The sequence below is a fragment of the Pipistrellus hanaki genome (assembly GCF_964339955.1).
Source record: "Pipistrellus hanaki genome assembly, chromosome: 1".
NCBI classification, from domain to species: Eukaryota; Metazoa; Chordata; class Mammalia; order Chiroptera; family Vespertilionidae; genus Pipistrellus; species Pipistrellus hanaki.
In genome coordinates, this window is record NC_140503.1 from 61,597,398 (window position 1) to 61,623,944 (window position 26,547).

Below are 26,547 nucleotides of genomic sequence, written 5' to 3' on the forward strand. Positions count from 1 at the left end.
ATTTTAAAAAAGATTAAATCAATAAAAATATTTTTTAAACGGAGCATATCTGTCACATAATTATGGAACACCATGTGCAAAAATACAATAGCTGGGAATCTGTGCTCTAGATAGTGCCAAATTACTCCCAATTTATACTCACTCCCGTAGTGCATGATATCACTGAACTTTAAAAATTGTTCCAATCTTGCCAAAACCAATTTGGTTCAGTGGATAGAGTGTCGGTCTGCAGACAGAAAGGTCCCAGGTTCCATTCCAGTCAAGGGCATGTACGTTGGTTGCAGGCACAACCCTAGTGTGGGGTGTGCAGGAGGCAGCTGATCGATGTCTCTCTCTCATCAATGTTTATAGCTCTCTATCTCTCTCCTCTCTCTTCCTCTCCGTAAGAAATCAATAAAATAAATATTTTTTTAAAAAATTGTTCCAATCTTACTGGTATAAAATTATATCCTATTTTTCTTAAATTTGCATTTTTCTATTACTAGTGACAATCTTCTAATTTAAATTTACTCATTTGTGAATTTATATACTAGCTTTATATTATTAAGTAGGAAAGTATTTAACTTAAAATTTTAACATAATTGAAGCTAAAAGGAATTCAAAGTATTAAGTGTCATAGTAATAACCATTAAAAGTCATAGGGATAGGTTTCCAATAAAAAGCTTACATTGTGCTAATTGCCTAAAAGGTAAACACATTAGATAAATTACAAATTATTATGGCTAATTTACTAGTATATATCCTCCACATATAACTTATCTGAACAGAAGACAGCTATTGTGTTTTAGTTTGCAATTTTAGTTCTTTAAAATAAATTTTATTTTATTTAATCACATGATGTGAGTAAAACTAACATTAATAAAACATTCTTTCTTCATGTTTCTATATCAACTGGGGAGAATATAAGATTATGAATCAAAACAACTAATTTCTAATCTTTAGTCTAAACTTCTATTAGTTTTAGCTTACTCATCAGTAAAATAAATATCAACCCACCACACTGGGTTTTATTTTTAAGAATTTTACTAAACCTTCTCTGAAATGCTCTATTATACAGATGGTGATAAAGATAAAAGACATTTCCCAAACCTACAGGGGGCCTTTTTGTGATTTTTTTCCAATGGACTCATTAGTAGTTATAATAGGGTAAATAAGTTCTATGAGATGTAAACAAAAAGAATTGACAATTGAAAAGCCTAAGGGAATCAGTAATCCGGTAAACTTTTTCAGAGGGTGTAATTCTTAAATTAGAATAAACAGGAATTAACTAGGAAAGGTAGGAAAAGAGAGCAAAGTGGAACCAGAAAGCAAGATACTGCAGAAATTCAAGTTAAGAACTGAATCCCAAACAAAGAATAAAATGAAATACTATAGTGCTTTCAGAAGAAGAAAAAATACTCTATTACTATTATTGATAAAAATTACCAGAACAGCTGACTACATTGATGGTAGGGAAATTAAATAAATAAATAAATAAATAAATAAATAAATAAATAAAATAATTTAAGTTGTTAAAATGTACCCACACAGCCAAAACCGGTTTGGCTCAGTGGATAAAGCGTCGGCTTGGGGACTGAAGGGTCCCGGGTTCGATTCTGTTCAAGGGCATGTACATTGGTTGCGGGCACATCCCCAGTAGGGGGTATGCAAGAGGCAGCTGGTCAATGTTTCTCTCTCATCGACATTTCTAGCTCTCTATCCCTCTTCCTTCCTCTCTCTGGAAAATCAATAAAATATATTTTAAAAAATTTTTTTTAAAAATGTGCCCACACAACCAAGTTGATAGGCAGGCAAAATCTAGACCCATACAATAAATTTAGAAACTGTTTTTCCTACATATTTTCTTTTCTCCATTAACTTGTATTTGGAACTGCTACCTTCTCCCAAAAGTGATACCAACTCCTAAAAACTAAAAACAAAAAAATCAAATTTATTTTAAATATACACATTAACTTTCTTAAAGCCCTAAAAGTAGAGGTCAATGACATAAAAACACTCTTTAAAGTAATTCTCAATTTAGCTAATCGAGGCTATCCTGAAATGTTTGTTCTGCAAAAAATTCGTTCCCCAAGTAACATATACGAGAAACCTAAACTTAGTTGGTTTCATATGAATAACTTTAGCTTACAGAAAATAAGACAGTTAAATAATTCATAGAAAGTATATCCCCCAATAAAATCCTTTCCACCTATAACAGTTTAAACAAAATTATACTCCTAAATGGTTTTGACTTTTGACATTTTAGCAGACACTTCATAAAGATATATTATCACACCATTGCAAAAAAAAAAAAAAAATCCCTATAAAGATAGAAGTGAGAAAAATATCTTTAGATTCAAAGTCAGGTAAGAATAAACTATAAAACTGAAGCCTCTAGCTAAATCTCCTGAAATATAAAGCATCCAAAAAAACACACTAAAGGAGAAAACATCTATGTAAATAGCGAACAAAGAACAGAAAAGCGATACATATATAAAAAAAAACTCCAGCTAATCATTTAACACTATATTCAGAATATTTTCCATATTTTTTAAACTGATTTCAGAGAGAGAAAGGGAGAGGGAGAGATACAAACATCAACGATGAGAATTATTAATCAGATGTGTCCTGTATGCCCCTCCAACTGCAACCTGGGCATGTGTCCTGACGGAATTGAACCACGATCTCCTGGTTCATAGGTAAATGCTCAACCACTGACCCACACTGGAATATTTTTTAATAACTAAAAAGAGGCAGAGAGCTCTGAAAAGACTGTCATAAAGAAATTGAACATTAAGATTGATGAATCTATCCTATACGATAAAGAGCTAATATGCTAATTAGACTGAATAGCAGAACAACCTTCCGATGAAGCCAGGGCTGCAAGGGCCAGCCGGGGCTACAAGGGGCTAGGAGGGCCGAGCCACTTGCACATATTTCCTGCATTGGGCCTCTATTATTGATATAAATAAGTGCATAAATAAAAAATGGAGGAGAAAAAACAAATCTCTGGTACAGAATTCCAAATAACTTACGCAGATACTTCACACTCAAGAAAGTGGAGCAAACTTCCTACTCAGTAACTTCCTTCCAAAGAGTACAGCATGGAAAAGAACAGTGACAAAAATCATGTCGATAATATGTAACTTTCATATAATGAGATGAGAATGGTACTTTATCTCTGTGGTCTTCCTCTCCCAAACATATTACCCAGTCTAACCATGAAATATCAGACAGATCCCAACTGAAGAACATTCTATAAAATACTTGACCCATGCTTGATCTCAAAATAGTCAAGGTCATTACAAACAAAGAAAGTCTGAGAAACCATTTCAGCCAAGAGGATCCTAAGGAGACATGACTACTAAATGTAATGTGGTTTCCTACATGGGATTATGGAACAGAAAAAGGTAGCCAAGGAAATGTGAATAAAGTATGAACTTTAGTTTAATAATAATATCAATACTGGCTAATTCTAACAAATATACTACTACACTAATATTAGATGTTAATAATAGAGGAAACTGTAGAGTACACGTAAACTCCCTGTACCTATGTTCCCAATTTTTCTGCAAATCTAAAACTTACCTAAAATAAAAGATTTACAAATTGGCATAGAATTGACTTAGTAGCAATGAAATAGAAATGCTTTAACAAAAAATACTTTTTTTTTCTTTTTCTTTTTTTATATATTTTATTGATTTTTTTACAGAGAAGAAGGGAGAGCGCGAGCTAGAAACGTCGATGAGAGGGAAACATCGACCAGCTGCCTTTTGCACACCCCCTACCGTGGATGTGCCTGCAACCAATGTATATGTCCTTGACCGGAATCGAACCTGGGACCTTTCAGTCCGCAGACTGACGCTCTACCTCTGAGCCAAAATGGTTTCGGCACAAAAAATACTTTTAACGTTTAAAAAACATCGTATACAGGTTGATAAACTAAAACATAAATCTCAATTTGTATGTAGTAAAAAAAAAAATTAAGAAACAGAAAAATATAGTACTGTAAAAAACAACTTTAAGAGCCTTATTTTATAAACTGATGAACAAAATAGATCCAGAGACCTAGAACCATGAACAAACTGATGAATTTCAGAGGGAAGGTAGTGGTTGGGGGTGTGTGTGGAGGGGGAATTTACCAGGGAACTTATATGCATACTAGAGGTCTGCTGCATGAATTCATGCACGGATGGGGTTCCTCAGCCTGACCAGGAAAATCAAGGGTATCTTGCCCAGTCCAGATTGAGGACAGCGCGGGGGAGGAACCGCAGGAAGTTGGCTGGACACAAGAGGTTGGCTGTGGGAATGCACTGACCACCATGTGGTAGCTCCTATGTTGAGCGTCTACCCCCTGATGGTCAGTATTCATAATAGCTAATGGCCAGTCATTTGTTCATAACAGTTGCTTAGGCTTTTATATATATAGATATGCATAGCCCACAGTCACAGACAATAGTGTGGCAAAGGCTTGGGAGGGGCAGGTGCAGGGAGGATGGGGGTCATGGGGAAAACAAGAACAAAGACCAAAGCGGACATCTGTAATACTTAAAATAATAAAGATAAAAAATTTTTTCTTTTACATTTTATTATTAAATTATTATCTGTGTACGTATTTTAACATTGCCCCCCCCCATACATACCCTCCCTCCAGAGAGTTTTGTGTCCATTGGTTGTATTTATATGCATGCATACAAGTCCTTCGGTTGATCTATTATCTCCCCCAGATCTCCCTCCCCTCCCCGCTATAATTCAACAGTCTGCTTGTTGTAAAGATAAATTTTTTTAAAATTTAAAAAAACACCTTTATTTTAGCAACTACAATAAAAACATTTCCTCTGGCCCTGACCGGTTTGGCTCAGTGGATAAAGCATCAGCCTATGAACTGAAGGCTCCCAGGTTCGATTCCAGTCAAGGGCATGTACCTTGATTACAAGGCACATCTCTGGTGGGAGTTGTGCAGGAGGCAGCTGATCAATGTTTCTCTCTCATCAATGTTTCTGGCTCCCTATCCCTCTCCCTTCCTCTCTGTAAAAAAAAAATCAATAAAATATATATTAAAAAAAAAAAAAAAACATTTCCTCTGGCTTAATTTACATTTTTTCCACAATTTCAAAGCAACCTCCAAAAGCTTTGCAAGATTATCAAGCTTTTTTCAGCTCAAAAATATTTTTAAATGTTCATTTTCTAAATTAAACTTTTCAGCTAGTAGAAAAGCAAGTGCACGAAATTTGTACAAGAGTAGGCCTTCCTTCCCCTGGCTGCCAGTACTTTCCCTCAGGCACCCAGGACCCAGGTTAATTTCACTTTATTTATGTTTCCTGCTTAGTTTCCATAAGCATTTGACTTTGAAGCTCCTTTACACAAAGGAAAAAATTAATAGATTTGACTCCAATGTCTATAAGAAAAGGAAAAAACTCAAATTTTAGCCAACAAGGAAATAATAGGCAAACAAACCAAAGCAAAACACTGGCAGGGATCATTGACATATTCAACTCTAGAGCTAAGACAAAATCATATGTTGAAATTAGGTTAAAAAACACAATATAAATGTTATAATATTTATACATTATCAGACTAAATAACTAACAAAAACTGTAAGTGGGATGGGAAATAAACTTTAAGGGTAAGTTAACTGATCGGAGAAAGAGAATATTATTTAGAGAAAATAGCAGAAGTGAAAGCTGACAATAAACAATAGCATATGTTATTATCAGTCAAGCCTAACATGATATGACTGTGACTGTCCATTAAAATCCATAATACCCAGTCCACTTGCATTGAGATCTGCACTTTTAAAAAAAATATATTTTATTGATTTTTTACAGAGAGGAAGAGAGAGGGATAGAGAGTTAGAAACATCGATGAGAGAGAATCATCGATCAGCTGCCTCTTGCACACCTCCTACTGGGGATGTACCCGCAACCAATGTACATGCCCTTGACCGGAATTGAACCTGGGACCCTTCAGTCCGCAGGCCGACGCTCTATCCACTGGGCCAAACCGGCTTTGGCGAGATCTGCACATTTTAATATCACATTATCAAAACAAGTGAAGCAAAAGTTCTTCAAATATTACCATTTGATTTAGAAATAAAATGATCATTTTATATGACAACATTCTGTTCGTCTGCAGGTAATGCTTACACTCTCAAATAAATGATCTACCATATAATATAAATCAGCCAGATAGTGCTTTGAAAAGAAAATGGACTAACAATCAAAAACTCAATAAATTCCTCCAAGAAGCATACCTTAAACTAAAGATATAAGAAACGAGAAATTGGGACATGGCTTATAATCTTTTATTTACATTTCAAATAGAAAAGTCAGTAGTTACTACAACAGCAATAAGTGTAATAGATTTCACAATTTTAGAAAAAGGATTTACCGGTAGCAATATAATCAAGGCCAAGATACTCCATTACAACAAAACAGAGATACCTCCCCACCCAAAAAAAAACTCACAAAAAACAAAAGCAGACAAAACTTAAAAGATGAGACATAGGAAGGAAAATACTGTGTAATAAGAAAGCCAAGAGAAAACACAACTTTCTTTAAGATACATTTTTTAACACACACAATAGTTTCACAAAGATGAGACAGTGTCTACAGAATGGGGTTTCTCTTGGGATATAAAAAACCTAGAAATGCTTTTATGTTAGGTTAGGAAATCATGGAGGGAGAAAAGAGAAACATGCAAGCTAAAAGAGGCACTGAAAATAAATGAAATCAAGGATGTGGGGAAAGGAGGTAAATCAGAAAAAAGAGGAAGCAGAAACAGAAAGGGCATAAGAGGGGAAAGCAAGTGGGGGAAAAAAGGAGAAAGAAAACACATTATTTTATTTTTTTAGAAAATGCTAGAAGCCTGGTGCACAAAATTCATGCACAGGTCAAGTCCCTAGGCCTGGCCAGTGATCAGGGCCTTCCTTCCCCTGGCTGCAGGCTGCTGGCCGGGGCCTTACTTCCTTCCATGCTGCCCCCTTGTGGTCAGCAAATATCATAGCGAGAGGTTGAACTCCAAGTCAGTCAAACTCCCAAAGGGACAATTGGCATATTAGCCTTTTATTATATATAGAAGAATTACCTTCTTGAAGACCAGGATGTATCACTTGCTTATGCCTCAAGGCTTTCAAATCTTCTATCAATTCTTTTTCCAACTGGGAAATTCTTGCTCTACAACCTATTCAGAAAACAAATGATGAAGTAGAATAGTATGTACTACAGAAAAATGTATGTACTATAGAAAAATGAACATTGCATCTTTCATTTCGAGAGCCAAACCCCAAATATATCTCTCTTTTTATGTCATTATATAATACCTGGGTCATTTGTGGTTGATGCCTGAAGACTACAGGGCTCTTCTGTTGTCCCATCAACTGCATGAATGTCTAGAGCTTCCTATATATAAAACAAAAATGTAGCTCATATCACTTCTAAAAGTTTAAAAGTAAACCAGAAACATTTTTCGTTTTGATACATTTTGATATTTTTTAAATGTTCTACATTATATCACTTTAATCAGAAGAACAAAAAAAAGCAAATTATCTTAATATATTCAACTAACTGATCTAAACTATATTATACTAATTTGCATAAAGATTTCTTAAAGTTTACATAAAGATAGGCTATATAAAAATAGCTTAAGACCCAGTAGAAAGAATTTAACCACTGTATAGCCAATTTAGAACTACATATTTGGCTTCTATAAAAATCTAAACGAAAAAAATCTAGTTAAAAAGTAGGAATAAAATAAAGAAACCATTGATGTGTAAAACAGCATAATTAATAAAACCACTAATATTTGGTTCTTCAATGGCACTCTGCTGTTCCTGATAAAAATCAGGGGATGGCCGAAACCGGTTTGGCTCAGTGGTAGAGCGTCGGTCTGCGGACTGAAAGGTCCCAGGTTCGATTCCGGTCAGGGGCATGTACGTTGGTTGCGGGCACATCCCCAGTAGGGGGTGTGCAAGAGGCAGCTGGTCGGTGTTTCTCTCTCATCCACGTTTCTAGCTCTCTATTTCTCTCCCTTCCTCTCTGTAAAAAATCAATAAAATATATTTAAAAAAAAAAAAAAAAATCAGGGGATGGCCCTGGCCAGGATAGCTCAGAGCATCGCCCCAGACACCGAAGGATCTTGGGTTCAATTACTGGTCAAGGGCACATACTTGGGTTCCAGGTTTGATCCCCGTCCTGGTTGAAACCCATTTGTGAGGCAACAATGGATATGTCTTTCTCACATTGAAGTTTCCCTCTCTCTCTCCCTCCCTTTCCCTCTCTCCCCCTCCCTCTCCCTCTCTCTCTCCCCCTCTATCCCCCCCCCTCTTCTCTCTCTCTTTCCCATCCTCCTCTTCCCCTTCCACTCTCTCTTAAAAAGAAATAAATGGAAAAAGTATCCTCAGGTGAGGACTAACAACAACAACAACAACAACAAATGCAAAAAAGCAATCTGGGGAGTCCAGCCAGCTTGGCTCAGTGGTTGAACTTTGACCTGTGGACCAAGAGATCAGGGCATATGCCTGGGTTGTGGCTTGATCCGGAGAGAAGGGTGTGAGAAGGCAGCCAATCAATGATTCTCTCTAATCACTGATATTTCTATCTCTGTCTCCCTTCTTCTGAAATCAATAAAAAAAAAAAATTTTTTTTTTTAAAAATCAGGGAATAAGGTGTCCCAAAAAAAGTTAGTAAACTTTTCATGTACTTATGTCTTTTTAAAGTCCATAATAATGAAAAATTCAGTTAAGATCTGAAGATTTTTTTAAATTCCAGCTACACTGCACAAAAAGCATGAATTCATATCAAAGCAGACATAATTTTCTTAATCTTTACTGTTGAAAGCATTACAGATGTCCCATTTTCCCCCCATTGACCTCGTCTAGCCCACACTAGCCTCCTGCCCCCAGGCCTTCACCACACTATTATCTGTGTCCTTAGGTTATGCATATCTCTATATAATATATAAAAGCCTAAGCAACCATCACAACTGAAACAACCAAACAAACGAATGAGCAGGCTGTGTGGGCAACCAGACTGGCAGGGGGTTAATGAGGGACGGCCAACGACTGAGCAGTGGGTTGTGTGGGGCGACCAGGCCGGCAGGGAGGTTAGTGAGGGCTCACCAAATGACTGAGCAGCTGGCTGTGTGGGGTCACCAGGCTGGCAGAGGGGTTAGTGAAGACTGACCAAACAACTGAGCAGCGGGCTGCATGGGGCAATCAGGCTGGCAGGGGGCTAATGAGGACTGACCAAATGACTGAGCAGCGGGCTGCATGGGGTAACCAGCCAGCGGTGGGGTAGGAGAGGCATTAAGGGGTGACCAAGCCAGCAGAGGGGGGCAGTGAGGGGCAACCAGGCTGATGGGGTGGGGGGTGGGCAGTTGGGGGTGACCAGGCTAGCGGGGAAGGGGGAGTGGAAGTTGGGGGTGAGCAGGCCATCAGGGGGACAGGTAGGGGTGATCAGAGAGGCAGGCAGGTGAGCAGTTAGGAGCCAATGGTCCCAGATTGTTAGAGGGATGGTCCCGGATTGAAGAGGGTGCAGGCTGGACTAAGGGGACACCTCTCCCCCATCACGCCATGCACAAATTTTGTGCACCACACCTCTAGTAAGCATATAAATTATTTGGCTAATCTCTTCCCACCCACATACAACATGTGCCTTCCCTTTAACATTCAAAAGACAGACATAAATTGTTAAGTTCATTCACACAAAATATTGTGATATCTATTAACTAAACCAAACATTTTGGAGACTCTCAGTTCCCTGTGCACACACCCTCCTCACATAATGGATGCATTCACAAAAACTAGATTGTAAATTGGTTATCAGCTAGACATACAACTCAATAATAATTATTTGGCCTTAGAAACAATGCTGAAGTAACCATCTTACCTTTGATTCAAAGGAAACAAAGAGAACACCATCCACATCTTCCAGATCAGGCTTCACTTCTGGAAAGGTACTCCCAGGGCCCATAGGAATGCTCTTTGTAGAAGTTAAAGATTTTCCCGTGTTTTTAGGTGGTCGTCCTGCCTTAGAGAGTTTCAATTTTCGTGGCCTTCCTCTTTTACCACTGACATTTGTAGGAGCATTCTGATTAGAATTCACGGTTTTGGAAGCTGCGGAAATCTTAAGCATAGTTGTTTTCTTTCTGCCCAAGTCCTCTTTTGCTAAAAATGAGTCCCCAGCTGGACTCTTTGAACTGTCAAGTATCCTTTCTGTATTCATGCAGTCAGAAATATCAGGATATTTCCATTGAGGCTCTTTAAGTAAAGGATATTTTTGTACCACTCTGAGATCTGGTGAATATTTTCTTAGATCATTTTCTGATTCCTTGTCTAAACAGAAGCCAGCCTCATTGGAATTTTCACTGTATGTAGGCAAATAGTCTAATTCTGTCAACATAGATTTATCCTTCCGAGATGTAGAAAGCATGTTATCAGGGAGCTCAGAAATCTTCACTGTGTTTTTGGTGACGGCACAGGGCTCCAGACAAACTACTGGCATCTTTCCAGCGTCTAATTTGAACGTTTTAGCTTTAGCAACACCTGATGGGCTATTTGGTAGGCATTTAGAAGACAGATGGTAAACTTCTAGGTTATCAACTTTATTGTGCCTCTTTAGCTGTTTCTCTAGTATAGGATCATCGTCACTGTTTGAGTATACATCTGTTTCCTCATCCGTCTCTTCTTGTTTCACAGTGACCCCATCTGGAAACTCACCAAGGTCATAGTCGTAATCATCTAGAGGTTCCTCTTTAATGACAACATTGAAGTTTCCATTTGGATCTTCTGGTGATGCTACGTGGGTACTATCTTCAAAATTGTTGGCAACATGTCTGGAGAGACAGGAAAGGGAGGGTTGAAAAGGACATAAGACCTCCATAAATAAAACTCAGGAGAGAAAAGGTTTTTGAAAAACAAGTAACATCAGATTTCGTAAGAGAAACACTTTGTAGAGCATAAGGATCGCAAAAGCACTTTATCAGCATCACACTTTTATATTTTCTGTCAATTTTTCACAGAAGCAGCTACACTAATAAAAGAGAAAGATGCAAATTGACCGTACCTTAAAATCACCCACCAGCCAATCAGGAGTGAGTATGCAAATTAACCAAACAAAGATGTTGGGTTAATTTGCATATGCAGGTGCTAAGTGGCCAGGGTGGGACACTTACATTCCAGACTGCCCTAGCCACTGCAGGCCTCTAGGCACCATGGGAAGGTGGAAAGACAATTCCAGGCCAGAGCTAAGGTTGTGCCAGCAGCCAGGGGAAGGAAGGCCCATTCTTGCACGAATCTTCGTGCATCTGGCCTCTGGTCCTGTATAATAAAAGGGTAATATGCGCCGAAACCGGTTTGGCTCAGGGGTAGAGCGTCGGTCTGCGGACTGAAATGTCCCGGGTTCGATTCCAGTCAAGAGCATGTACCTTGGTTGCTGGCACATCCCCGGTAGGGGGTGTGCAAGAGGCAGCTGGTCGATGTTTCTCTCTCATCGACGTTTCTAGCTCTCTATCTCTCTCCCTTCCTCTCTGTAAAAAAAAATCAATATATATATATATATATATATATATATATATATATATATATATATATAATTAAAAAGGGTAATATGCAAACTGACTGAACAGTGGAACAACCAGTCACATGATGTGCACTGACGACCAGGGAGCAGATGCTCAATGCAGGAGCTGCCCCCTGGTGGTCAACCACAAGCCGGGCTGGCAGTTGGCAAGCACAGCAGCCGTGACAGGAGCCTCTCATCTCCATTGCAGCACTAAGGAGCAGCAAGCCAAGCAGTAAGAAACAGCAAGCAGGCAGGGGGTAAAGAGCGAGGGATCCCTAGACTATGAGAGGGATACCCATTAAGGGCTCCCAAACTGCGAGGGTGCAGGCTAGGCTGAGGGACCCCTCCACTGCAGTGCATGAATTTTGTGCACCGGGCCTCTAGTATATATAATAACAAAGTTTTGGTTTGTTTTGTTTTATATATGTGTGTGTATATGTACACAAACACACACACACACACACACACACACACACACACATTTTTAAAAATTAATTCCAAAGAGAGAAGAAAATGATGAAAGAAAATCAACTGGCTTCCACCTGCACAGCCCCCACTGGGAATAAAGCCCCGAAAACCTGGCATAAAACCTGGGCACATGCCCCAAACAAGAATCAAACTGTGACCTCATGGTTAATGAGTAGATGCTCAACAACAAGCCATACCAGCTGGACATAAAGAGCAAAGGTTTAACAAACAACCCTCTTATCACTAAATCAAAGCGTTGTAACACTTATTTTCCAAACTAGAGGCCCAGTGCACAACATTTGTGCAATAGGGGGAAGCGGAGGTGCTCCCCCTCAGCTTGGCCTCCCTTTAGCAGTCCGGGAGCCCTCAGGGGATGTCCAACTAATGGTTAAGCCATGAGTCGGATACCTTAGTGCTGCTACGGAGGCGGGAGAGGCTCCGCCGTTGTGCTCACCAGCCTTCAACCCAGGTTATGTCTGAGCAGTGCTCCCCCTGTGGGGCGTGCACTGACCATCAGGGGCCAGATCCTGCATTGAGCATCTGCTCCCTGGTGTCAGTGCACGTCCTACCAACCAGTCATTCTGCCGCTCAATCAATTTGCATATTACCTTTTTATTACATAGGATAGTATTTTTCAGATACACTCAGTTTTGAAAGTCAACTGGCACTGAACCAAACTCAAACTCAAGAGAACTTCAGTGATTAACAATCCTATATAATAAAGAAGGAATATGCAAATTGACCATCACTCTGCCACAAGCATGGCAGCACCCACAGTGGGGGGAGAGGTGTTTCCGTAACACAAGATGGCTGCACCCACAGTGGAGGCCAAGTTCCTGTAATGAGCCTTAACAAGCAATCAGCAAGAACCTAAGATTGCGCCCCCCCACCTCCTGCCCCTGTGGGACCTAACAGAAGACCTCAGACCCTCAGACTGTGTCTCCCCCCTCCAACTCCCCCCAGCCCACCCTAGCACCAGGTCAGTGGAATTTAGGCCACATCCCGCCCAGCAGGGCTTGACAGGGGACCTTGGGCCATGCCCCCCACCTGAAGGGGCTTGCCGGGGGACTTCAAGGTGTGCCCTCCCCCGCCCCAGGGCTGGGCCGGGGAACCTCAGGCCGAATCCCCCCCACCCGGCAGGGCTTAACAGGAGACCTGAGGCTGTGCCCCCCCTACCAGCACTGAGCCAGGGGACTTGAGGCTGCGCCCCCCTTCCCAGCGGGGCTTGACAAGGGTGGGACCGGCTGGGTCTGAATCTAGCCCAATGGGGGGGATGGTGAAGAGGGAGGCCAGCCAGGTCTGGGTCTTGCGCGATTTTGAGGCGTACATGGTTGGGCGGGGACTTGACTCTGTGTCCTGTGGTGTACCCAAACTCTGACAGGAAGATGAATTTCACATACATTTTATTAATTTTCTTTCATCTCTGACACTTCTATTATAGAGAAAGGGCAAATAGCAATATTAAAATATTTCCTCTAATTAATCCCCTATTAATGTGCAAGAATTTCATGCACTGGCCACTAGTTGCCAATAAAAGCAAATAAATGTCAACTACAATTAAGAATTGCGCAAAATATTAGGAGGGCTTTACAGACTGCCTGATTGATTTTCCTTTTAAAAAATTAAGACAAGATTCAGGGAGAGAATCCAAGATGGCTGCACAGGTAAATACCCAGCCGCAGTCGCACACAACAATTTCAATAAAATACAACTAAAATATAAAATGGACATTACCCAGAACTACAGGAAAGTCGACTGACTGGAAATTCTACAACGAGAAGCAAGGAGAAAACCAGAAGGAAGTGCAGAGAAGCTGTAAGAGTCTAAGGTACGAAGATACGCAGCGCACGCGGAGAGGACGGAGCCGGAGAGGAGGGGCCTGGCTGGCGTTCCCTAGCGGGAAGGAGATAAAAGCTCCAACTGTGCTGGGCCCCAGTTCTGACTGCTCTGAACCCCAGTTCTAGGCCAGACCCCGGGGATCCAGGCTCATCCATAAGGAGCTGGGCTGTAAGGCAGAACCCCAGGGGAGTGGCAAAAGGAGGTCCCAGAGGCGCGCACATTGCGCGCAGAGAAGGGACGGTTGGCTGTGCCGCGGGATTGCCATGGCGGGAAGGAGACAGGGGCTCCAGACTGCTCTGAACGCCACCTCCAATCCCACTTCCAACTGAACTGAACCCCAGTTCCGGGCTCATTGGGGGAGAGCCTAGACTGTTTGGTAGCAGGCGAAAATCGAGGGCACCTTTCTCTCAGAGGTGCTTGCAGCGAGTACTGAAGGACCCTGAGACTCAGGAGCTGCATAGGGCAAGGCTGACGGAAGCCAAGGCTGTAGGCTCCACCCTGAAACTCCGCCCCGTCAGGGAAGCTGCGAAAATGCCGAGACGAAATAGATCACAAACGAAAGAAATGGAGGACAAATGGATATAGAGTTCAAACCTACGCTTATAAGGTTTTTCAAGAATTTCCTAGAAAAGGTCGATAAGACCTATGAGGATATGAAAAGGGACCAACTAGAATTAATAAGGAATCAACGAGAAATGATAAGAGATCAACAAGAAATAAAGAATACATTGACTGAAATAAAAAATATTATACAGAGTCCTAAAAACAGAATGGAAGATTGCAAGAATCAAGTCAAAGAGTTGGAACATAAAGAGCCAGAAGACACTCCTCCGCAGAAGCAAGAAGACAAGAGAATCCAGAAAATTGAAGATAATGTAAGAAACCTCTGGGACAACTTCAAGCAAACCAACATCAGAATTATGGGGGTCCCAGAAGATGAGAGAGAGCAAGATATCGAAAACATACTGAAAGAAATAGTGACAGAAAACTTCACCCACCTGGTGAAAGAATTAGACTTACAAGTCCAGGAAGCACACAGAACTCCAAACAAAAGGAATCCAAAGAGGACCACACCAAGACAAATCATAATTAAAATTCCAAGAGCAAAAGACAAAGAGAGAATATTAAAAGCAGCAAGAGCTAAGCAGGTGGTTACCTATAAAGGAGCACCTATACGATTGTCAGCTGACTTCTCAACAGAAACCATGCAGGCCAGACGGGAATGGCAAGAAATATTCGAGATGATGAATAGTAAGAACCTACAGCCAAAAATACTCTACCCAGCAAAGCTATCACTCAGAATCGAAGGTAAGATAAAGAGCTTCACTAATAAAAAAAAGCTAAAGGAGTTCATCACCACCAAACCAGAATTATATGAATTGCTGAAGGGGGTTCTTTCAGAAGAGAAAGTAAATAAAGATAAAAATTATGAACAACAAATACGTAACTATCAACAAGTGAATCTAAAAACCAAGGAAATTTAAAAAAAAATCTTATGAACAATATTAACTGGTGAATATAATAGAATCAGAGGTATAGAAGGGGAGTGAACTGACAATTCTTGGGGAAAAGGGGAGAGGGGGATGTGGGAAGAGACTGAACATAAACTGTGCACCTATGGATGAGGACAATGGGGAGTGGGGAAAGGGCAGAGGGTGGGATGGGAATCTGGTGGAGGAGAGCAATGGGGGTAGGGGGAGGGACATTTGTAATAATATGAACAATAAAAATTTATTTTATGCCAAGACCGGTTTGGCTCAATGGATGGAGCGTCGGCTTGGGGACTGAAGGGACCCGGGTTCGATTCTGGTCAAGGGCATGTACCTTGGTTGCGGGCATATCCCCAGTAGGGGGTGTGCAAGAGGCAGCTGATCGATGACTCTCTCTCATCGATGTTTCTAGCTTTCTATCTCTCTCCCTTCCTCTTTGTACAAAATCAATAAATATATATATATTTTTTAATTTATTTTTAAAAAAATTAAGACAAAATCCTGCCAAAACCAGTTTGGCTCAGTGGATAGAGCATCAGCCTGCAGACTGAAAGGTCCTGGGTTTGATTCTGGTCAAGGGCATGTACCTTGGTTGTGGGCACATCCCCTGTAGGGGGTGTGTAGGAGGCAGCTGATTGATGCTTCTCTCACATAGATGTTTCTAACTATCTCTCTCCCTTCCTCTCTGTAAAAAAATCATTTTTTTTAATTAAGATAAAATTCGTAACATAAAATACAACATTCTCACCATTTAAAAATGTACATTCCAGGAGTACCTTTTTAGTATATTCACAATGTTATTGCTAAGTGGTTTTAAAGTTTAAGAGCTCATTTTCACTATAAAACGTTTAACATGAATTCTTCCAAAATAAAAAGGTAGTTGAAGGCAAGTACATATGACCCATGCGGATTTTTATATATGTCTTCAAAAAATACATTTTTTCAATTTCTCCTTCCTCCCAATTAACCATTAAAAGTATATAAACTGTACCAATGTATCTTAAGGATGTGTTTGAACTATTCACTAACTCAATTAAAGTCACTGTCTTTGTAAAACTTTCATTTATCTCAAATATGCACAAGCAATTATTTACATTACTGTGTAGTTACTTGTTTCTTGTACGACTTAAGATCTTGACCTTACTTGAAAATCCTTCAATAGAGGGCTTTCACTTCAAGTTAAAATGTTTACGATCACAAAGATCATCACTTCTGCTAATAACAATGAGAAAACACTAGATAAATTAAAAATCCAATTCTCTTTTAAAGCCACTGAAGACCTCTGGACACAAATAAGTCTAAATGAACTGAATTTCAGAGAGAAACCAGCCTTCTCGAGGTGACAGATTGCTATTGCTTTCAACACTGAGTAGCATTTGCACTGCATGAAGCACAAGTGAACAGAGAAAAAGGCAACTATAGGCTAAGAATCTTTGTTGGGACACAGAGAACCCAGTCTCTTTTCATGCCTGAGGATGAGCACATTAGAATATGGAGGACCCCCAAAAAGAATACTAGTCCTTATTCCCAACAATTACCCTCCAGGGGATTTCTGAAATATTAGCAGAAATGATGTAGCAAGGTTGGCCTGTTTTAGAGAATGTGTAGTCTCTTAGATCCCAAGCCCAATCCCATCCTAAACATCTCAAATGTGAGGTGAGCTAAAATTTAATTAAATGAATCACCTAAAAGAAAAATAGAGGGGGAGGGGGAGAGAAAGTGTGTCAGAGACCTGTGGGACAACAACAAATTATCTGACAAATAAGGAATAAAATGGAAGGAAAAAGGAGGACCATTTGAAAAGAAAATGAATCAACATATTCCAAAATATAAAGGCATTAATCCACATATTCAACACGTTTAGCAAACACCAAGGGGAACAAATACAAAGAAAGCCATATGTAGGCACACAAAGGTAAGGCTGCTGAAAATTAAAGGCCAAAAGAAAAACCTTATAAGCAGTGGAGGAAAAAATGACATTACACTGGAGGATCAACAATGAGAACAACAGACTGACTACTCATTGGAAATAATGAAGCCAGAAGACAGTAGAATGACACCAATCATAAAATACTGAAAGCGTCAACTTAATGTTCTGGGTCTAGCAAAAGAAGTCTTTACACCAGAAGACATTTTTAGACAACTGAAAGAACTCAGACTGTACAAGAAATACTATTGCCTAAGAACGGAAACAAGACAAGGATGCTAGCTCTCACCACTTCTACTCAATTGTACAAGAGATTCTACAAAGCTTATCAGACAAGAAAAATAAATAAAAGACATCCAGATTAAAAAGGAAGTAAAGCCGGGACCGGTTTGGCTCAGTGGTAGAGCGTCGGTCTGCGGACTGAAAGGTTCCAGGTTCGATTCCGGTCAAGGGCATGTGCCTTGGTTGCAGGCACATCCCCGGTGGGGGGTGTGCAAGAGGCGGCTGGTCGGTGTTTCTCTCACATCGACGTTTCTAACTCTCTGTCCCTCTCAATTCCTCTCTGTGCAAAATCAATAAAATATATTAAAAAAAAAAAAAAAAAAAAAAAGGAAGTAAAATTCTGCATTCCCAGCATTATGTGACCTTTTGTGTAGACAATTCTTAAAAATCCACTAAAAAACTATCGGTATAAATTAGTTGGCCAAGACTGAAGAATCCAAGACCAATACACACACATAAAAATTGTATTTCTAGCCGAAACTGGTTTGGCTCAATGGATAGAGCATCGGCTTGGGGACTGAAAGGTCCCGGGTTCAATTCTGGTCAAGGGCATGTACCTGGGTTGCGGGCATATCCCCAGTAGGGGGTGTGCAAGAGGCAGCTGATCGATGACTCTCTCTCATCGATGTTTCTAACTATCTCTCTCCCTTCCTCTCTGTACAAAATCAATAAGATATATATATATATTTTTAATTGTATTTCTACACACTAGGAATAAATGTCAAAAGTAAAATCAAGAAAATAATCACATTTGCAATAGCATCAAGAATAAAATACTTAGGAATAAGCTGAACCAAAGAAGTATAATAAGACTGGTACACAAAAAAAAAAAAAAACCTACCCAGAACTAAGAGGTCACCAGTTTGATGCCCAGTCAGGGCACATGTCTGGATTGTGGGCTTGATCCCCAGTAAGAGGCTTGCAGGAGGAAGTCAATCAATGATTCTCTCTCATTATTGATATTTATATCTTTCTCTCCTTCTCTTCTCTGAAATTAAGGACTCTGAGGACCCATAGTTCCCAATTTCAAAACTTACTAAAAAGCTACAGTAATCAAAAGATTACTATCTTTTGACCCTTTGGTACCGCCGCTGCCAACCTGGTTGCCCCTCAACAGCCCCCCACTGGCCTGGTTGCCCCTCACTGCCCCCCCTTTGCCGGCCTGGTTGGTCATCCCTTGCTAAGCCCCCTGCTGGCCTGGTCAGCCCATGCAGCCTTCTGTTTAGTCTTTTGATTATCCATCATGCATATTACCCTTTTATTAGTATAGACAGTCACCTGATTTTTCAAGTTACCAGGGCATTAATGGGGAGAGTAAAATATTTTCTATAAATTATGCTAGAATACACAGATATCTGCATGGAAAATGGGAGCCTTCACCTCCTCTCCTCACACCTTACAAAAAAAAACTAAGCCAAGGTGAATTACAGGCCTAAATGTGAAAGCTAAAACAATTTTCCCCTTTCAAAATCTCATTTAAGAGCTTCCAGTCAAGATGGCAGTACTCACTACCTCCCATAACCACATCAAAATTTACAAACAAAATACCAAACCACCATCATTCAGAACCACCTAAAATCTAGCTAAACAGAAGTCCTACAAATAGGGAACTCAAGAAGCCCATCTAGACTGGTTCATCCAAGCCATTTCCAGTGTTGTTGTTTTTTTTCCAAACAACTGGCTTCTCTTGCCTCATGCTTTGTATTTTCCTAAAATCTTCAAACAAGCAGCAGCTGGCATAGTGTGCCCCTTACCTATAATGAGTGGCCCCAGGCCTGGCACTAGCAGCAATCTGCGCTGGTTCGCAGCTTAGCCTCTCCTGGGCCACTCCAAGATCAACACAAGTAGTAGCCACCTCCTAGCAGTTCATGCTGGGTGGCCTCAGGTAGAAGCTCACTTTGCACCTCCCAGGAGGCCACAGAGCCAGTGCACCACTGGTCAACTTTGACCTTGCAGGATTACAACCCCACCATCTCCACAAGTGACACATTCAAAGGGCAGACTCAATGAGTACCAAAGCCCCACTGAAGCAAGTCCTATTCTATAGGATCAGCTTCTACACAGATTTCTTTAGCTGTACTCACAGCCAATCCTCACAACCGTTTGGCCTTTCGGTCAATCCCTCCCAGTGATGCTCAACATAAACCACTGACTGTGCACACAGCTCACGCAGGGGTGGCATCTGGAGGGTCCAGCTCAGGTGGCTGGGGAGGCTGAGCCACTGGGCCTTATAGGACACCTATTACACAAGGTCACTCTATTAAGTCCAGGGGACATAGCAGATTTATCTAATACATAGAAACAAACACAGGGAAGTAGCCAAAATTAGAAGACAGAAACACGTCACAAATGAAAGAATAGGAAAAATCTCCAGAAACAAATGAAATGGAACCAAGAAAACTACCAGATACAGAGTTCAAAATAAAGGTTATAAGGATGCTCAAGGAACTTAGGAAAAATGTCAAAAAAAAGTCAATGAGAAAATAAACAACATAAAAAAGGACCAGTCAGAATGAAGCATACAATTGAAATAAAGAATACTTTACAGAAGATCAAAACAGTAGAGGACATCAAGAATCATATCAAGATTTTAGAATATGCCTGAGGGTGATGATATGGGTATGGAGTGGAGGGACTCAAAGGGGGACATAAGGGGGACATTTGTAATACTTTCAAGAATATAAAGATAATTTTTAAACCATTTGGAATATAAGGAACAAAAAAAAACAAAAAAAAAACACCACCATGCAATCGGAAGAGAAAAAATACAAAAATATGAAGATAGTGTAAGGAGCCCCTGGGACAACTTCAAGTGTACCAACATTCGCATCAAGGCAGTGCTAGAAGGAGAAGAGAGGGAGCAAGAAATTGAAAACCTATATGGCCGTAACCGGCTTGGCTCCGTGGATAGAGCAGAGGTCTGAAGACTGAAACCTCCCAAGTTCGATTCCGGTCAAGGGCATGTACATTGGTTGTAGGCACATCCCCAGTAGGGGGTGTGCAGGAGGCAGCTGGTCGATGTTTCTCTCTCATGGATGTTTCTAGTTCTCTAGCTCTCTCCCTTCCTCTCTGTAAAAAATCAATAAAATATATATGTTTTTAAAAAATAGCTTAAGAAAAAGAAAAAACCTATATGAAAAAAATTAACAGTAAACTTCCCTTACCTGGTGAAAAAATAGACATACAAATCCAAGAAGCACAAAATACCAAACAAAAGGAACCCAAAGAGGCCCACACCAAAACATATCATAATTAAAATGCCAAAGGTTAAAAACAGAGAGCCCAAGACGGTTTGGCTCAGTCGATAGAGCATCAGCCTGCAAACTAAAGGGTTCCAGGTTCGATTCCGGTCAAGGGCATAGCAGGGTTACACACTTGATCCCCAGTAGGGGGCTTGCAGAAGGCAGCCAATCAATGATTTCCTCTCATTATTGATGTTTCTATCTCCCTCTTTCTTCCTCTTAGAAATCAATAAAAATATATTTTAAAATGTATATATGACCAACAAAATGGCAATAAATGCATATCTATCAACAATTGAATCTAAAAATCAAAATAACTGAGGAAGGACTCTAATGAATAAAAGAAACTTATAGAAAGAACCAGCCGCTGGGCTGGGGACGTGCTCAAGGCTTCCGCTGAGCACCGCTCCAGGCATGCTCCCGGGACCAGCGGACAGAAGTCCAGCTGACTGAAAGTGGGCCAGGGGCATGCTCAGAGCCGCCGCAGGAAGGCTCGGGCAGGTCCCCGGGCCCAGCAGACAAAAGCTCAGATGACAGGGGGGTGAGCTTAGAGCCACCGCACCGACTCCAGGCATGCTCCCAGCCCAGCGGACAGAAGCCCAGCTGACTGAAAGTGGGTCGGGGATGAGCTCAGAGCTGCCGCAGGGAGGCTCGGGCAGGCCCCGGCCTAGCAGACGGAAGCCTAGCTGACAGAAAGCGGGACTGCTGGGCTGGGGGTGTGCCCCTGGCAGCCCTCACAGTGTGGCTTGGAGCATGCCCCCAGCCCAGTGGACAGAAGCCCTGCGGACACAATGCAGGGGGTCCTCTGCACATGAGCGGCAGAGGAAACACCTTTTCTGAGGGATCATTAGCTAAGCTCCCTGTAAGCTGCCTCTTACAGTGTTCTTGGTAATTTGAGTTATAAGAATCCAAGAAGGTGCCGAAACCGGTTTGGCTCAATGGATAGAGCGTCGGCTTGGGGACTGAAAGGTCCCGGGTTCGATTCCGGTCAAGGGCATGTACCTTGGTTGCGGGCATATCCCCAGTAGGGGGTGTACAAGAGGCAGCTGATCGATGACTCTCTCTCATCGATGTTTCTAACTCTCTATCTCTCTCCCTTCCTCTCTGTACAAAATCAATAAAATATATTAAAAAAAAAAAAAAAAAGAATCCAAGAAGGTGATCTAGGATTTTTCCACCTCACTCCTGGAGGAAAAACTAAGGTCTGTTGCTGGAGGGCCTAAGAAATGTCATATCCTGCCCTAGCCAGTTTGGCTTAGTGGATAGAGCCTTGGCCTGCCAACCACAGGATCTGGGTTCAATTCTGATCAAGGGCATGTACCTAGAGGTTGGCCCAGGTCAGGGAGGAGGCAACCAATCGAAGTGTCCCTCATGCAGGAGGCAACCAATCAAAGTGTCCCTCTCACATTGATGTTTCTCTCTGTCTTTCCCTCTTTCTTCCAAGCTCCCTAAAAATCAAATTGCCTGGTACTAGCAAAAAACAGACATATAGACCAATGGAACAGAACAGAGAACCCACAAATTGACCCAAGCCATTGTGCTCAATTAATATTGACAAAGGAGGTAACGTACACTGGAGTCAAGATAGTCTCTTCAATAAATGGTGTTGGGAAAATTGGACAGATATATGCAAAAAAATGAAACTAGACCACCAACTTATACCATACTCAAAAGTAAACTCAAAATGGATAAGGACTTAAACGTAAACCATAAAAATCTTAGAAGAATCCACAGGCAGCAAAATATCAGACATATGTTGTAGCAATATCTTTACCGACAATGAAAATTAAGGAAAAATAAACAAATGGGACTACATTAAAATGAAAAGCTTCTGCACAGCAAAAGAAACCATCAACAAAACAACAAGAGAGCCCACTGCATGGGAGAACTTATTTGCCAATGTTATGTCCAATAAGGGTTTAATCCATAGGAACTCATACATCTTAACTAAAGATAAAAAATCCAATCAAAAAAATGGGCAAACGACCTAGGTAAACAGACTTTTTGAAAGAGGATATACAGAAGATCAAGAGACACATGAAACCTGCTCAAAGTCACTAATGATCAGAGAGATGCAAATCAAAACAGGTACCATCTCACACCTGTCAGAATGGCTACCATCAACAAATCAACAAACAACCAGTCATTATGATGTGCGCTGACCACCTGGGGGTGTAAGCAGAATATGGCAGACCTCGGCCATGGTGGGATGATGGAGCAGGTGAGCAGAGGCACCAGACCAAGGTGGGGCACTGGTCGCTGTCACCTGGCTAGCCTCTGGTGATTACTGAAAATTCTCATGGTCCTGCCTGGTGTTAGCACCTTCTGCCAGTGCTGGAGCTGCCACTCGCACCCACTGCCAACCCCAGCCGCGCTCTCACCCTCAACCAGTGCCAGAGCCACTGCTTGCGGCACAGTCAGCAGGTGTGAGGGGCGGCTACCAGCCCCAATCGCCCCTGAGGGCTTCTCCACCTCCCCCTGCTCCTGAGGGGACATTGAGGCAGCAGTCGCTGCTTGCACCCACTGACAGCGCTGGCCCCAATCGCTCCATGCCCTCAGCCGATGCAAGCAGGACCTGAGCTGTCAGCACATGGGAGGGGGGCTGCTAGCAGAAAGGGGACCGAGGGCTGTGGCAGGAGGGGCCAGCGGGGGTGCGGAGGATGGGCTTAGACCCACCCCTGTGCCCACTGCAGCCTCTCAGCCCACTGTTCCTTTCAAGATGCACAAATTCATGCAGTGGGCCCTAGTTTCATATAAAGGACTTGAGTATTGGCCAATTTTGGTCTGGGTGGGGTTAGGGGTTCTTGGAGACAATCCCCCTCAGATATTAAGGGCTAATTACGCCGTGTCTACAATGTACCAGACAAATTTTGTTGGGCCCAAGGATAACAAAAAAACAGTTCCTATCTCATATTCAAGAAATTTACAGACCAGTGCAAGAAAACAAACTAGACAATATAATGTTATTTAATAGATACTACAATAAAGATATGTACATGTACTAAGGATGTATATTTAAAGAACCTGTAACATAATACCTTCCATAAAACTGGTGATAATTAAGTTAACAGGAAAAAAGAAATCCATTGGGGAAAAAAAATGTGGAATGAAAAAGAAAATAGAAGAGCTCTTAGAAATTGAAATCTGACAGCTGCAATAAAAACTTTAATGAAACTTCAATATAAATAGAGGAAAAAGATAACAGACAATAAAAGACTGATTAAGAAAAAAAAAAAAAAAAAGACTGATAAGATAATCAATCCAGGAGATGAAACACCCAATTATAAGGAGTTTCAAAAAAAAAAAAAAGTGAAAAACTTAGACAAATAATACAAAAGTGTTCCTGGAACCACAGTACAAGAATTTGGGGGGGGGGGGGGGGGGGGGGAAATAGCACAATGATGAGAAGAACCACACCAAGGCCCATCACTGTAAAATTTCATAATATAAGGGATAAACAAAAGATCTTAAGGGCCTTCAAATGACCAGGAATCAAAATGGCATCAAATTCTCAAAAGGTGCCCTAACTGCTTTGGCTCAGTGGATAGAACATTGGCCTGCAGACTGAAAGGTCCCGGGTTCAGTTCTAGTCAAGGGTTGTGGGCTCAATCCCTCGTGGAGGCAAGCAGGAGGCAGTCAATTGATGATTCTCATCACTGATGTTTCTATCTCTCTGAATAAAAACATATTTTAAAAAATAATTCTCAACAGAAAACTGGAACTTGCAATGCATTTTCAGCACAGAATTAACCAATTTATAAAGTACAAGGGCAAAACAAAGCTATTTTTCAATATGTAAGAAGAAAATTAGGCGTTCAGAGGGGCAAGGGACTATTATTTTCATCAGAACTTACTTTACTTAAGTAAATGCTAAAATTCTATGTCCCATATTTCCTTTCTGTTAATTTTACTGAAAGATGTACTTGATCAAAAAGAGACAGAGACAGCCCAGCTGATGTGGCTCAGTGATGGAGTGCCGACCCATGAACCAAGAAGTCACTGGTTCAATTCCCCATTAGGGCACATGCCCAAATTGTAGGCTCAATCCCAGATAGGGAGTGCTTATAAGGCATTCCATTGATGTTTCTCTCTCTACCCTCCTCCCTTTCTCTGTAAAATCAATAAAAACTTCTTTTTAAAAAAAAGAAGACAGACTGCCCTAGCCGGTTTTGCTCAATGAATAGTCAACCTACAGACCAAAGGGTCCCAGATTCAATTCTCGTCAAGGGCACATGCCCAATTGTAGGCTCAATCCCCAGTATGGGGTGTGCAGGAGGAGGCTGATCAGTGATTCTCTCTAATCATTGATGTTTCTCTCTCTCCCTCTCTCTGCCTATGTGAAATCAATAAAAACATATTTAAAAAATATATACCCTAAGGTGAGGCTAAAAAAAAAAGATCAGATGGTCAGAGGTTCGAAAAACAAGAATTAACAGGCAGAGCATACAGAATTTTTAGTGCAATGATAATACTCTATGTATGTAAGGTGGATATATGTCATTATATACATTTGTTTGAACTCATAGACTACACAACACAAAGAGTAAACCCTAATATAATCTATGGACTTTGGGTGATGATGATGTGTAAATGCAGGTTCATCAGTTGTAACAAATGTACCACTCTGATGGGGGATCTTGATAATGGAGGAGGCTATGCATGTATTGGGGCATATGGTCTATAGAAAAACTTTAAACCTTCTTCTCAATTTTGCAGATTTTGTTGTGAACTTAAAACTGCTCTAAAAAAATAGCCCTTGATTGAAAAAAAGTAATATCGGGTCTAGTAATAATTAATGTCGTTTTTAAACATTCGTTTAAAATCTTACTTGGTGTTGACTTGTATTGACATAACCTTCAAACACGTGGTATCTACAGAACGTGTGAAGTGCAATTAACAAGTTTTGCTTGAAAAAGTTTGTGTTTGGTTTGGTTTTTGTTGCAAAACTAGGGCTAAGAAGATGGCAGATGAAGAGCATATTGGGCACTGCATGCTTTACTAGTTCCAATTAGGAAGAAAAGCAAGTGAGGCTGCAAAAAACATCTGTAGTGCTCTTGGTCAAGATGCAGTTAGCGCCAGAAAATGCCAGCGTTGGTTTGAGAAATTTCGCGAGGGAAATTTTTCGTTAGATGACAAGAGTGGTCGAGGCCGTGTGTCCAATTTTGATCAAGAAGCTCTTCAAGCTCTTTTGGTGCAGAATCCTCAAATTGCCCAACAAGAGCTTGCGACAACTTTAAATTGTTCACAAAAAAACAATTTCCAATCAATTGCGTGCACTTGGCAAAGTCCAAAAGTTTGAAAAATGGGTTGCTCATGAGTTGACCGACAACAACCGTAATCAAAGAGTCACAATTTGCAGTTCGCTCCTCTCTCGTCAAAACCGTTTGCCGTTTTTAGAGCAAATTGTTACCGGAGATGAAGAATGGGTGGTGTATATTAATTTGAAAAGGCGGCCTCAATGGTTGGACAAAAATGAGGCTCCGCAGCCCACGCCAAAACCTGACTTGCATGCGAAAAAAGTGATGTGTGTTTGGTGGAATTTTTTTTTTTATTTTTTTTTTAAATCAATCTTTATTGTTCATATTATTACAAAGGTTCCTCATTTCTTCCCCCCTCCACCAGGTTCCCACCCCACCCTCTGCCCCCTTCCCATCCCCCATTGTCCTCTTCCATAGGTGCACAGTTTATGTTCAGTCTCTTCCTCCCTCCCTTTCCCCGATAGTAAATCCCTTTTCAGATAGTAAATCTGTTACTTAGCA

At 41.0% G+C, this 26,547-nt stretch overlaps 1 protein-coding gene across 23 annotated transcripts in view; it reads right to left on the minus strand.

Annotated features, from left to right (window-relative positions):
• Window positions 1–26,547, minus strand: part of MGA (MAX dimerization protein MGA) — a 133,475-nt gene that overhangs the window by 65,460 nt on the left and 41,468 nt on the right. For all 23 annotated transcript variants that reach the window (XR_014796808.1, XR_014796809.1, XR_014796810.1 and 20 more), the window contains exons 3-5: window positions 9,867–10,812; window positions 7,301–7,379; window positions 7,066–7,161 (exon numbers count right to left, since the gene is read on the minus strand). Coding sequence is in view for 20 of the 23 variants with exons in the window: in XM_084904290.1 (XP_084760416.1) it covers window positions 7,066–7,161; window positions 7,301–7,379; window positions 9,867–10,812 (1,121 nt within the window). In the remaining 3 variants the exon portion in view is untranslated. The remainder of the gene's footprint in view (window positions 1–7,065; window positions 7,162–7,300; window positions 7,380–9,866; window positions 10,813–26,547) is intronic.